General features: G+C 35.3%; 1 protein-coding gene across 1 annotated transcript in view; it reads right to left on the bottom strand.

The window, feature by feature from the left end:
* The window catches only part of PTPRD (protein tyrosine phosphatase receptor type D), a 339,897-nt gene that overhangs the window by 26,323 nt on the left and 298,037 nt on the right, over nucleotides 1-15,537 (bottom strand). Inside the window, exons 30-31 of the mRNA XM_025894895.2 lie at nucleotides 5,931-6,050; nucleotides 5,227-5,381 (exon numbers count right to left, since the gene is read on the bottom strand). Coding sequence (XP_025750680.1) covers nucleotides 5,227-5,381; nucleotides 5,931-6,050 — 275 coding nt within the window. The remainder of the gene's footprint in view (nucleotides 1-5,226; nucleotides 5,382-5,930; nucleotides 6,051-15,537) is intronic.

The following is a 15,537-nucleotide window of genomic DNA, read 5'->3' as shown; positions in this document are numbered from 1 at the left end:
AACAAATGCATTTCTAAATCAAACTTTACCTTGACTCAGTCTCCACTGAACTATCTTTCCTGGTAGTTATAGAAAGAAAACTGTATAATTATTACCTGGGAAAAGGGTGTGATGGCATGATGCATTTATGTTACTACAACTACACTTTTTTCATGGAGGTAGTCTTTCCAAAATATCTGATTACACAAATACAAATTCTGCATTTAGATTAGGCCTTGATGCTTCCTTTAGTGCTCCATAATTCTTTCAGCAATGATCTATATTTTCTCCTTAAAAATAATGTACCATGAAATATATTTTAGCTACCTTTTCCACTTAAAAATCTGTCAACTTCTCTGCACAAGTATTCTGGGTTTGGCTGGGGTAGAATTAATTTTCTTCACAGAGTTCTTTTCTTGCCTCTGTTTCTGCTCATGGTGTGGCCCAAGAAAGCTAGGGGTGTATGGGAGGTTGGGAGGAGACATAGCTGGGACAGGTGACCCAAACTGACTAAAAAGAGATATATCCATACCATATGATATCATGCCCAGGATATAAAGCTGGGGGGAAGAAGAAAGAAAAGAGGACCTTTAGAGTGATGCCGTTTGTCCTCCCAAATAACCATTACTGGTGGGGCCCTGCTCTCCTGGGGACGGTTGAACACCTGCCCATGGGAAGCTGTGAATGAATTCCTTGTTTTGCTTTGATGGATGCGCAGTTTTGCTTTCCCTATTAAGAAGTTTTTATCTCAACCGTGAGTTCTCCAGATTTTTCCCCTTCTGAATCTCTCCCTGCTGGTGGTGGAGTGAGTGAGTGGCTGTGTGGGGCTTGGTTGCTGGCCGGGGTTAAACCACGGCAACAAGAGCTTTGACTGGTAGAATGTAGTTACGAAATTCTCAAGATATTTTTGACTTCCCTATTAGATTCAAATTTAATCCTGTACAGGCAACCAAGCTGTTATCAAAAGTAGATGTCTAAACAACATGCAAAGATATCTGTTGTATGTACATTAGTAATAAATAATTACCAATTTTTTTAAAATTCTGATCTTATAATTCTGTATTTTTCTTTGCTTTCATCACAAAAAATTTATAACAAAGACTTCCATTTCCATTTGTGAGATATGGATTTATCAGAACTTGTCTTATTAAATCTAGTAATTTTGAATGGTAATACTTACATTCTCAGTTAATTTTACCAGTTAGAACTATGCATTACTTTTCTTGTCACTGTTAAATGAACAGAGTGCATTAAAATATTTACAGGGTGGGTTCTTCTGTTGTCAATTGTGTTTAGCTCAGACTTTTTCCAACTAAGCACACTGTAAGTTATTAAATAAATTCTTCACACACTCAAGAACCATTGCCTAGGACAGGATATTAAACTAGCTTACCAACCACTGAGGCTTTGATACAAACTGGTCATGAACCAAGTCCAAACAACAGTCTCCAACTACCTTGATTCTCTACAGAATATATAGCTGTACTCAAAACCCAGGAAGCAAACCAGAAAAATCTCTTAATCCTTTATCATGAAATGGACTGAAAGACAACTGAAGGTCAGTATTAAGGCAGATGTGTAGAATGCAGTAAGGAAATCCTTGGACTAAGCTTTTCACTTACAATAACTACTTATAAATACAGAAAAAAAAGGGGTTACTTTGTAAGGATCAAAATTTTCTTCTATTTCTTCTATTTTCTTCATCCAGCAAGGGTGAGGAATAACTTCTCCCTGTACTTAGCTGCCTGCTAGCTTTTACTTTCAGTTTTCTATTGTTTAAAAGTTTGCAGAAAAATGCTTCCAGAGATTCTTCATACCTACTCTTCATTTTTACCAAATACATTTTGAAAAGCACCTCCAGTTGTGTTTCTACTTCTGTATGATCTGGTTATTTTAATTTCCTGAGCTCTGAGAGTTTGTTAGGTACTGGAAGAAACACAAAAGAAGGTATTAGTGATGTCTCAGATGGCTTACATTTGTCACTATGAATCCTGTGTTCCTGCTAGGAACTAAACTCAGATTACTCCTTCAATGAGATATCTTGGAATAGACTGCCTGCCATAGGCAAAGGATACAAGATATGGTCCTGTATTATACTGTTTAGCTCTAGTTGGGAAAGTTTTAAATACTTTTTAAATCTAGATGATGCAATGGGGAAACTTAATGGAAAGGGACTTCAGGACTCCTGAACACAAAATGGGAGGCAGTGACAGACAAGATACAGAACAAAGACAAGAGGAAAATTTAAAAAGGCTGCAGAGGCAGACTAGAAGTCAGTAGAGGAAGAAAGGAAAAGCAAGAAATTTGTCAAGAACAGATAAAATATCTCATTGGAAAATGGTGACTAGTAGAGGACAGTAAAAAGTGGTGCATGACAAAAATTGGTAGGAGAATGCTACCATCAGAATGATGATCTTACTTCAGAAAACGTACTAAGAAAGGTAGGAACATATTTCATATTGAAATGGTTCAGCAATATGATATGAACAATGAAATGAGTTTGAGAAAACAGTGAAACTGAAGGACAGGAATAGAATATAACTAGAGGGATTCAGAGAATAAAGATCGGTCCAGATATTGGAGAGAAAAAAAATTGAAAAAAAAGGTGAAATGATTGACAATGAGAAGCAAAGGGAAGAGTGCAATGGAGAAACTTACAAAGTGAGCAACAGAGAGGAGAGGGGAAAAAAACCCCAGATTTCAAGAAAAAAATCGGTAACATATAAAGCTTGCTTACTTTTTCTGCTTCGACAGAAGATTAATCTTTCATGAGCTTGATATGAACTGTTTATGCATGTCTAGCACTTTAATTACAAACCAAATGGGAAGGATTTTATTGTTGCTATATGAAAGACATATCTTCTAGCCTAAAAATATTGTGGTGATGCTCTATTGGTGTTGACTTTTTGAACTAATGTAATAACCATAGAATCATATGATTCTATGAACACGAACTGGAAGGGACCCACAAGGATCACTGAAGTCCAACTCCTGGCCCTGTACAGGACAGCCCCAAGAAAATAATGTTGAATTCAAAATGATATGGCAATACAAATCTCAGAATATAATGCCACTACAATATGCCTGAAAAGTGATATTCACATTAACATTACTAATGTGAGAAATAGACTTTAGTAACTTATTCTTGTTAGTCTATCAGTTAGGTAGTCTATATGTTAAATCGGTGAGTTAAGCAGTACATTCATAAACTTTGGCCTGTCCACAACACTTGCTGCTGAATGTCCAGCCACATAAAATTTTTAATTACAGAGACATAAATTTTTAAATTTGTTAGAAACCTGGTTTCATTGATTCTGCTTGCAGACAAACTGTTAGCAGTGGGATTTAAAAAGTCTGCTAAAATAGTAGGATATGTGAAATTCTGCTTCCTAGAGGTTAGGTTGTATGAAATGACTGAAATCTTAGTGTCTCAAGCAACTATATATAAGGTAAAAAGCTTATGTATACCAGGTTATGCATATTGTAGAGTATCAATAAATACATTAATAGGAATTTGGGAGAAGAAGTCCCTCAACAGGCATCAAATCATACTACCTAGACTGAGCACCACTTTCAAGGAAATCTGCGTGCATAACCAAGGACAAAGAGAAAATAATGGCCTTGTATTTCATCAGTATCACTGAGTGATAATAAGCATTGCATTTTATTTCATCTTATCCAACGACTAGCTGTATGACTCTTAAGAACTAATTTAATTTACCTATTTTTGCATTGAGAGAATTTAGGCAATTACACTAACTTAACAGCCTTCCCAGAGTGGGAAGATTAATTTCTTCTATTAAGTTTTGTTTTGATTTAGAGTATAGCAGGCTAATGAAATTATAGCTCAGACAATCTACAATACTAGACAATAATCAAAATGTTTTAAGATCCTATAAATTCAGGTACAAAGAGATTTGGCTCCATTCAGGAAATACTCAGCAAACTTTTAAAATATATTTGTATTATTATTTATATTTATTCCACATTCCACAATTTATTCCACATTCCTAATCCTGGTGTTTCAATAAACATTAAATATTTGTCTTCCATGTTCTATTATATCTTCTAAACAGTCTGTGCCTTTCAATATTGAATTCTGCTTATTTTGTTTCGCTGTTGACTTTATTTTCTTATCTCATTTACAGGAGCCTCTTTCAATCACTTTAAAAGTGTGCAAATTGCCAGATTCTGTGCCCGACTTACCAATATTTAAGAAGTCAGAACTAGAGGTGGTGGTATGCTGTAATCCTTGTAATTACCTCAGGTTTTGGATGACAAAAGCAAGACTGGTTTTCAAACATGCTGAGCATTTGTAACTTCAAGAAAAGGGTGTAGTACCTCTCAGCCCTACTAACTAAAGGTATTCCAAAATGAAGATCACAAAAATCAGTAATCTTAGGACTTTTCTTTGAACAGGGCTACACAGTAAGCTTGTAAGATTTGGCAACATAGCCCTGGAATGACTGGAACCCACCTTACAGTTTACTTCTATCAGAATTGGTATTTATGTTCTGATAATGTTCTTATCAACATAATTTTAAGGCTGTCTAAAAGATCTGCTCTTGTCAAACATTTCCAAAGAATCCACATCTCTTCCATTTAATTTGCCTTACTCTGAAAACATTAGGAGTAGTTAATGTTTTTCTCTTGAGAGTTTATTAATTCATACCTTATAAAGCCTGAAGAGTATTTCTACTCTGCAAGAAAAGCATGGAGCACTCATTTCCCTAGAACTGAGCTCAGCGTGTTCCCAGGTACATCCTTTCCAGTTTCAGCTCCTCAAAGTCCTAAACTGAGGGTTTAAGCTTGAATGCAAATTTGGGTTCCTATCTATTTTCAATAAAAGTTTTCATTTATCTTTCTTAATTCTCATGTTCATTACTTTCACACACAACAAAATTTCAAAAGCTCAAAACACACCGTTTTCAATATTCAGGTTCTTAAGCCAACATTATGTTGGCCATATTCTGAATGCTGTAGATACATTTGTATTCTTCCTGTAGACATTCTCCCTAGATATCTTTAGATGTTTTAAAATTAAATTAATCCTGCATAGACCAAATAAAATTTTTCTAGCCTATCCAAGTTGGTAGTGCCAAGCTCAAGTCCTCGATTTGCAATGCAACCATCTTTCTCTTTGACAGACTTAGAAGTGTCTTTGCAACAAAATAGTGTTTTCATCTGCAACAAAACAGAAAGCAGTAATCTTGACATAGGATGCTTTGAAAGAACTTCTGGGCTTACCTGCAATGCACAACCATAGGTCCAGCATCAGGTGGGTTGCAAGTCTTGACTCGTCTCAGGAAAGCTAAGAACGGTGTTGGGTGTTCTGGGACACCATGATCAGGCCAGGCAGTAAACTGGAATTGCCTCACTTCCCTTTTCTCACTTGAACCATTCTATAAAATTTAAAATTTTCATGACAAAACTGCCACTTGAGATGATATTGGCACTTTTCAATGAAACAACTGCAGAAGCATATATACCAGTGAAAATTATTTAAGCTACATTTGAAGCCAGAGAGAAGCAGAACTCAGGCTATGGAGGAAAATCCAAATTATAGGGTTCAAACAATGTAAGAGCTTTAAATATATTGCAGAGTTGTGCATCACAAGTGTCAGAGCTTTAGTTAGTATTAAATGTTTTTTTCATGGTGCGAGCTCTGTATTAACTTACAAAACTCCATGTTATAAGGAAAATGCATTCTGTAGAAGAAGTCATTGTTCAGCACTGTTAGCAGGAAACAAGGGAGAAAAGTGGAAAGAGGGGAAGGGGAAAAAGGGAGTGAGGAAATAAGGGAAAAAGGCAGGCAGGGAAGGCATGAAGCAAAGGAAGAAGGAAGATGGGATGGCAGGAGGAAGAAAGTGATAGGAAGAAAGGAAGGAAGGAAGGGGAGGGAAAAAAATTGCTAACCTTCCAATTTGAAAGTATATAGTAAGTATATATACCTTGTAAAGTGCAAATGTACGAACACAGTATGTTGCCAATTCAACAGTGTCTAAAAGGGTTACTTGGATTAGTCCGTAGGTTTCTGTGCCTCTGCTTGGCCAGTACTGATCGCACTTCACCTGTAGTGAAAAATATGTAATCTTTTAATACATTTCATACTGATATTCATTACATATCTGAGTGTATGTCATCACAGGTTTTAAAAGTATGTGAAGTTTGAATGGTCAACAACTGCTAAGGATCCAACACAAGAAATTTATTTTATCATCCACAAGAACTGCTCTTCTGGTAGTAGCTCATACAATGGTTTTCTCCCATAGCGGGTATTTGTAAGTTCAGTGGGACAGAGAATTGAGAAATACTAATAAGCACAGACACACTAAAGAAAAAAATCAATTTATAGTATCTTCAAATATGACTTATATCTTCAGTAACTTGCCTTTCATAGTTCAGAATTTAATAACAGTATTAATCCCCTCAAGGTATATAAAAATTTTTTTTAATATTTGCCATATTTTACATTAGTCCCCAAACATATAAGCTATTCCTTGGATGTTAATATTTAGTATGTATAGAATACCTCAGTGCAAACTTGAATTTTTTTGAGAAATAATTTCAGTACACTGATAAATGAAAGGGCAGGAGCAACTATTAAGTGCATTGTGAGAAAATAAAATTTTCTTCTCAGATCAGTGTTATGAAGCACATAAAAAATTTTGTTCACAGCCATTTAAAAAATATAGTCTGGTGGAGAGTTCATCCATAAAATTTTAAAAGACACAGGACATGCAATTCAGAGAAATCTTAATTTCAAAACACCATAGTTTAGATTATTAACAAAATTAAATAATTCTGTATAAGATGATATATAAGAGAACCATATGTATATCATCATCGCTAATGTTCAATAATCTGTTTCAGTTAAAAATGGTATTTATGATGAAAGCTATTATGAAAATAGAATGCTGAACCCCTAAACAAATCAGAAAATGTAGTAAAAAGTAGTATGAGGGTCATATAGTTGCAAATATTTTTGTATCAGTTGCTGATAGGTGAAATTGGGACAGTCATTCTCTGTTCTATTTATAACAATACATTTTTATCAATTAGCCTTGCATACAGTACAGAAGTTTAAACTGAGTCCAGCAATAATTCACTGCTTTTGTTTAATAAATGTCTTTATTAGTCACTCTAAGCCAGACTCATATCAAATTAAATAAGAATACCCAAAATGTAAGAAACAATAGAAAAAAAAAGAAGAATATTGCACAGTATTTCTGATTTAAAAAAAAGTGAATTATCATGCTAATCCAAGAGAAAAACTGATTATTCCCCCAAAATGGAAAATTAAGATATGCATCTTTGAAACCCATGTGTTCTCCAGGTTTTTCATTCTGCAGTATACTCATTGCAAAAGACTTAGTATGCTTTCAAACTCCCCAGTCTCAAATAGCTTCTGCTCACAGATCATTTTATTTTGAGACTCACAGGTCACAGATCGCTAAAGGTTCACAAATCACAGTCTGAGAATGAATACTCTAGATAAAGAGGAGAAAAAATTCTAGCCACTGAAGCAGGTGATGAGAATTCATTACTGGCAAAAAAACCCTGAAACATTTTTTTACAGGAAATTATAGCTTAATTCATGGATAAGGAATTGGAACAAAGTAACTAAAGATGTTTATTGATACTGCAGTATTAAAAAATGGGATTAATAGTGCAAAAAATTCTCTTACTAAGAGGATTAAGTAATTACTTCCTTGTATCATTTATTGAAACACTGAAAGATAAGTACTGCCAATATTTCATGAATATTTATGATTTATTTGCAAAATTCCTGATACTAAAGGAAGCCACTGTGGTCTTTGCAAATCAAACAGAAAAGTATACTTTGAATTGAGACATTTCAATATTGTTATACTAAATTGTCATGGTTTGAGATCCCCAAAATCTAATTCCCTAGTCCTAGACCCCTGTCACATCTCAATGCAATGTGAGATGGGTTTTTTTTCAAGACAAAACACACCAGACTCCAAATGGGGGAAAAGGAATATACTACAATGACTGTACAAATAAATATTATAATACATTATAAACACGATCACAACTATCTCTACCATGACGTAAGTATTTACAATGGATCAGATCTCTTCTCTCCTCCAAATAAAAGTCCAGGAGGGAAGAAGGACAGATCCCTTCTAGTCTCTGAGTAGGAGTATCTCCTAAGGCAGCAGGTTTTCTTCTTCTCATGCATGCAGCAGCTGATAGCTGGATCTCTGCCAGCACTCACGAGGGAGGCCTCCAAGCCTCTCTCGGCCCCTTGACGCAGGCAAAGGGGTCTTCCGTGGGCTATGTCAGCCCAGACAAAGGTTGTTCCACCATGGTCATATCACGAGCACAGGGGGTCTTTGTGACAGTCTGGTATCTCCAGGGGACTCAAGCCCCTTGCAGAGCTTCTGTGCCCTGCCTCAAGATGGCTGTGAGCTTCTTTGTAGCTTGCAGCAAGGGAGGGCCCCCAACGTCATCCTCTCCGTATTCCTCTCGGAGCTCTCTAGCTCCTTTCTGCAAGTGCTGTAGCACTCCAAGGCTCTTTCAAGTAAGAGTCCATCATCTTCCTCCTTTCCAGGAGGGGTCTCAAAGGAGTCTGGGGTCTTTTAATTCAGTTCTTACCCCAAACTCTGGAACTCTGCTGCTGACTCTCTTTCTCGGCTCTCCGAGACAACTCGGTGTCTTCCTTACTCAGCTGCATGCTGTTTCTGCTGCTTCTCCGGTTCAGTTCTTATCAGCTGGCTTTTGGCCAGAGTCTCTGGACGCTGCGTCTCTGCTTCTGCTCTGTCTCTGCTGCCCACGGTGGAGAAACATCTCCCAGCTTAACTACAGACACTTAGTCCAGTCTAACACTGTTCCAAGTCTCCGTAGCCCCCCAGCTGGGGCTGGGGGGGGGGGGGCAGAGGCCCCCAGAGGGCTCCTGCCCTCACTACTCGTGGCTTTCACAACATACCTCTTCTACAACCAAACTACAACTAACCTCTTCCGTTTGCTTGTGGTTTGTTTACATTTCGCAGGAGCGCAGATTGGACAAAACTTCAAAACCTCCAGGGGTTACCATTTTCTTAGCCTCTGGGGGAAAACCTGGTTCAAACCACTACACTTATGAATAATCTTATTATTCACATTAATACAGAAACAGTGTAATATGTCTATACTGGTTACCTGTATTTTAAACAAATAATATTTTTTATTATTTATTAATTCCATAAAATAAATATTTAATGGAAAATGTTAATTTATAATAACTCTGGTTTGCAATCTTAGAAACTACAGGTTTAGTATAAACTTCTGATCAAACCTCTTTTGTTTGAATGTTTTATTTTTTTAATTAATAAAAATGATAGAACATTCTATGAACTTTTAATGAAAACAAAGAATAAATGTCTGGTTATGCCTTTGCATGCCTAAATACGAAGTCATCTTCCTTAGGCTGCAGTTCTCACATATATATATTGTATGCTCATAGAAGCAGTGCCAGCTTCCAGAAAGCATTTCTGAAAAATTAACCAGTTTGCAGTCTGCAAACAACAAAAATTAATCAGTTGAAAAGGAGAGAAAATACTTGTTTTATTTTTATTTTGCATAGTAATCTAATGTTAAGCATATATTCAGACTTAGAAGCCTGTAGAAAATTGCTCCTTCTCAGTTATGCTGGGAGAAAATAAATGTGCCTGCTCCTTTTGGTACAGATTTTGTTTGGTGGGGTTTTTTTTGTTTTTAATGTATTAGTTTATTTAACATAAACTTCAATCATGGTATAATTTTTCTAAAATAATTTCTCTGGGAGTTAGCTGCTGGATGCAGACAATAGATGTTCAATAAGAAATACGGTTTGTAGATCAGTGTACATATTATTTGAAAGGGGAAACTGATGAAAATAACTTTTTTAAAAAGAAAACCTGCTTTCAGATTCATGTGAATTTGACCTTCTGGAAGAGCACATGAAGCATAAGTTGATTGAACTGCATCTTTTATTCCTTTTGCCTACTGATTTTTCTCAGAACAAGAGGTCTTCTTCAGAAACATGTCCTTATGTGTCTCCTACACTCTTTTGCTATTGGATCATAAACCTTACATTCCCAATATTGCTAACAATTTAGAGTCCAATTTATCTTTCTGAGAGATCAGAACAATGTTTTCTATTGGACTTCACTGGGAGCAGAGAACCAAATAATAGAAGTTAATTGGTAAGACACTACTTTCTGAGACAGAATTCTTATTAAATATTTTATCTTATGTTAAGATCCCACTCTTCAGCACTTAAAGTGGGAGAGGTTATATATTATATGTTTTCTTCCAAAAAAGATTCTCAATCCCCTTGAGTCATCTAAAATTTAACACTAAATGTCAAAAAGTCAATTTTGAAATTATTTGCCAAATGTATTTTTGCTTTAGATCTTTGGACTGCATTTAATTTCTTTGTGGTAAGGGCAATTTCTTCCTCACTTGTGTACATTGTTTGGAAAAAAAAAATTAATGTGGCAAGGTATGGTGATGATAACACAAGTCTTCTCCAAAAATACAGTTACAGTGTTTATTTATTTTATAGTTATTTTGTAATACACCTTTCGCAAATTTCATATTCACCTTTCTTTTATCCATGTAGCTCCCAGTTCCAACAGTTGATCTTTTTCCTAGCATACTATATTTACCTGCACCCAGTGAGAGTTTTTCTGTGCCTCCAACAGTACATGAGAACAGCTTTCACCAGTAAATATCTAATGTTCTGTTGCCTGCCACTAAAATGGCAAGATGAATGAAACAGACCCACGAATGTGTAATAACTCACTGGTGATTTAAGAGTGTTTTTTATGGAGAAATTAAATTACAAGTAATGACAGGCATATTACTACTTTCACTATATCATGATTATAAATTGCAAACTCCCCAAACCATGATATCTGAGATCACAGTAGACTACTAAACTTCGAAGACTACTAAACATATTAAGATATCTTTTTAAATACCACTGTAGTAGATATAATTAGAATATAGAACTAATGACAGGCACATCCTCTTAACCTGCCCCTCAAACACACACATATTTTCTTTCTCTACATTTCTTCCACTCAGACCATGCGAATCCTTGCTCTTCACGGAAGTACAACCATTCACTGAAAGCAAAGCTGTAAGAAAATGTAAGTGCTTCATTTCCCATTAAAAATGAGAAACTTGAGACCTTTTCAGACTTGAGAGGTTTAAGTAGCTTCAGCATTCCTAAGAACATTCGTGGATATTCACACTTCGACAAGTCACAGACACTAGAGAACATGCTGCTATGCATCAACAGAGTTGAAGGAAGTGTATTTCCATATGAACATATGAATACAAAGATTCCTGACATTCAAGGGTAGAGAAATAATTTTCCAGTATAAAGTTCCATCATTCAGGCTGAAAAGCCTCTTCAGGTCACTTTTAACACACGAACCAGCTGTTACAGGCCATCTGAGATAGTAAGGACAAAGCACAGAACAGGAAAGAGACAGCAAACTAGTAACAGGCAGATTCATATAGCACATTTCTTGCTGTAAGAACAGCATATAAACTATGCCGAATCTGTAATATGAAATAACAGTAGTATGTAACAAAATTTCTGTTCTGCTTTTTTACTAATAGTAATACTTTTGCAGACAAAATTTTCTATAATATTTTCAAATTATTTTCCTTCAAAAATAAAGTATCTCTACAATAGTGTTGAATGATATTAATAATTATACAAAAAAAAGCTAGTGCCAGTTGCTGGTCGTGGAAACTGCCTCAGACATTTCAGCTAATGTTCTGTCTCCAAAACAGATATTACTCTGAAGCCATTTTCTGTTTTGCAACAATGCCTTGCCATCTAAAGATTAGGCTGATTTGAGTCTAAAGATCATAGACACTGACAACAGTATATGAGACTACAATGCAAAGATTAAAAAAAAATCAGAATACAGACACATATTTTTAGATCTTATTTGAACAAGATTTGCTCTAGTGTCACTCACTGATTCAGCATAACTCTAAGTGACAGATTAAAATATAAACTCCTAGTCAGAAATAAGGCAGAAAAGAAAACATTTTAAAGTTTTAGATTTTGGTCTTAATTACAGTAGCCTCAGAAAAAAAGTTCCAAACAGGATTTGGAGGCAACATAAATCAACTGTAGACTAATCAATTCATAACAAACTTAAGTTCTCTACGAAGTCCTCAAATCCACCCTCTTACACCCTCACTTTCTGAAATTTCTGATATGATTAGCAGGTTAACAGTTAATACTGAAAGATAATTGATGATTATAAGATTACCCCCAAACTGTTTTCATTCTGATTATTATGAAAGAGTGTGGTATGGTTATTAAACCAAAAAGAAACAGATAGTAAAAGGAATCTTGGGCATATTAGAAGTGTTTTCTATTTCATTTTTCATATTCTCCTATACAAACAAAGAACACTTCAAAACTATATTGCTGGTATCACTGTAGATGCCCTTTTTTGAGCTCTTCCTAACAGCAGAGAAAGCAGGGTCTTAGTGAATTAATTTTGAAGGATGAGCCTGTCAAACAGTTAAGTTCAGCAAGATTTTCCAAAAAGGTCTTGAAAAGGTTTATATGAATGGACTGACTGTAATAATATATGTCTTACCTCAAGCACAAAGCAAATGAACTAAGCAAATAAAGTCAAATTACAGAACTAGAATATGGTTTTGACTAAAGCACTTGCTATAAGATTGCCTAGGGGAAAACAGTATTTTTTTAGAAAACTATCAGTTTAGCCTAACAGCTAAGAGAAACCACTTCATTTACAAACACAGAATATTAACACAAAAAACTGGCTGTTTGCCTTTAAAATACTTTTGGCAAGTATTGCCTTACCATTTCAGGTGTGTAAACTGGTGCAAACAGTTCTTGAAAGCTTACAGTGGAACTGACTTCACAAAATATCCTATGCAGTTTGTAATTCATGACATTACATTTTGGAGGTCCTTTAACAGTTCAACATAAACCACCTTTTCTGAAAAGTTTATTTCTTTCTCCTAAAGTCCCATAGGAAGGGAAAATGGTTGATTGCCATGAAATCTTGTTAGCAGCCTTTCATATGCTGGAAGGCTACTATGTTTTCCTTCACTCTATTAATATAAAAAAAACAATCAAAATGTTTCTGACTTTCCCAATAAATCATTTTTCCAATTTCTGGTCATTATTGTTCTCTTCTGGATTCTCTGTAATTTACAAATATCTTTTCACATGGGGCATTCATTCTGTAAGTCCTCAACTCCAAATGTATATAAGTTGAAATAACTAGACTTTCAGCCTATGCAGTGGTGTTACAGCAATTCTTTCACACAAAATTAACCCTGCCTGCAGTATGGCATTTCCACAGCTATTTTGCTGGGTGATATAATAGCCTGAGCTTTAACTGAGGCACCTTGTCACAGTACTTCCACCTGAAATGTGCCTAGAAAAAGAAACTCTAAGCTTTATTGGATTAGATTCTTACATGAATTAAGCACCTATGACTGACTGCATTTCAGTGAGAGTTGACTATGTCCCTGCCCTTATGCCTCTGAGAATCCTTAAGTAATAAACAGTCATATGGTTGAGTTTTGCAATTTTGACACAGTGAGTGGGGTCTCAACCTTGTATAATGATGTAAGAATTCTTGGACTGTCATACTGGCATTCTATTACAGTGAAAAAATCACAGTACAAACCTACAGATTGTTATTTTTATTTTTGTAAATCTGGTGAACACATGGTGTATTTGACTTTGAGTTTTCCTTTTTTTTTTCTTTGTCAGTTCTCTCATTCATTCTTTGTCTGACTCATATTTTAACATGCTGAGAGCAATGAAGAAGTGAAATAAAATTCTCACAGTACATTATTGATATAGAAGTCATTGGTTTGCCACTAGAATTAGGGAATGAACAATGACAAAACTGCACATTTAGTTTCTCTTTAATAAAACAGTACAATTCAGCATGAAAAAATGCCATCTGCAAAATGTCCTATCTGCTAATAGGTGTGTTAGCTGACATGTTAACTTACCAATTACCAAATAAAGAAATGTATATTTTTTTCAATTGCTACAAGGCATAGATAAAATTTCTGTTTTCCTATGTTTAAATAGATATTTCACAACTTTTTTTAAAAAACAGCAGATTTTTACACACCTGTGCTGCCCAGTATGAGACGCCAGTAACGTTTTTCTGCACAAATCAATTACACTTTGTCTAAATACAGCAGAATACAGGTGCACTTGGGAGCATGTTGATATATTCTGTAATGCATTGTTAAGTACATCTATTGATGACTTTTCTACTCACATCAGTGAAGATGTCTTATTGGCACTTATTTTCAATGCAGCATTTTGACAAGTAATAGCTTTTGTATTACCCATCAAAACACTTAGGAGGAAAGATCTGAAATTTGCTGCTAAAACTGCACAAATGCAAAACTACCTTCATCACAATCACATAAAACTCTACTGCATAGACTGTATGTGTCTGAAAGATCTACATGCATTTCACAGAGACAAGAAACCCACATTCTTAGTTTTCTTTGCTTATTACTTACTGTTGTGTCTGTACTATTGCTTTTTCTTAGCTATTAAGTCAGGTACATTAGATATCAGTTGATATCTGCCAGCAACAAATGGATTCATCAAAAATGTTAGCCAGTTGTGCATCTGAAGTAGAAGAATTCAGGTTTCTTTCCACACCTGCCTTTAAGCTGCCTTGCCTGTATCAAGACTTAGAAATCTTTAGCGGCCAGAAGTTTGTTTCAAAGCTATTAGCAAGGTACTATACGCTTTCCACCATACTTATGCAACTTGTTGAGGGTTTTGTACTAGTTGTTGGAGTTTTGCACTAGTTGAATCCAAATAAAGCTTTCCTGATTTAATTTTTTATACACCCTTAAAAAAATCCAACCAAACCCACTAAAACAAAGCAAATCCTTATTTTACTCCATTTTCAAGACATGCATCTGCTTGACATTTCTACTGTCACCCGATCTCCATTTTTCTTACACATGAATAGTCTATAAATCTTTAAAAAGTTAGTTGAAATACTTAGAGTGTTCTGATTGGGGAGACTCAGACCTGTTGCTTGACGCTTGGAACAACAGAAGTTCCTATTTAGCAATTCAGCAACAGCAGATGAAGTCCATCTGCTTTTTCTGATTACAGTGCCAACTCTCCTGACTTCCTCAGGTATCAGTGACCAGTTGAGAGGAGCTGGTATAGAAAACATTGTAATGAGGTTAAAGAGAGAGTTTATTTTTTTCTGTCAGTTCCTAGACAACATAGCAAGTGTATTCAAAATATGGAATTATAAAGGAAAGAAGGCAAGGATTGAATTCACTTTCAAGTGGACAATCTACAACAGTATCCTACCCTGAAAAATGAGAAAAGACTAAATGTTTCCTGTTGGAGGCAATATTATCTTTTGCTATAAAGAGAGATTCTTCATCTGATCACTCATATAATTCACTAAAGTACACGAGTCCTTAAAACATTCAATTAAGAGGATCTAAAAAAAATCTAAGCTGCACTGCTGGGGGCAGAGGGAAAGAAAGAGA

This window comes from Manacus vitellinus, unplaced genomic scaffold, assembly GCF_001715985.3.
Source record: "Manacus vitellinus isolate BGI_N305 unplaced genomic scaffold, ASM171598v3 scaffold_18_pilon, whole genome shotgun sequence".
NCBI classification, from domain to species: domain Eukaryota; kingdom Metazoa; phylum Chordata; class Aves; order Passeriformes; family Pipridae; genus Manacus; species Manacus vitellinus.
The sequence above is the reverse complement of the archived record's forward strand: the minus strand, read 5'-3'. Positions and strand labels throughout refer to the sequence as shown.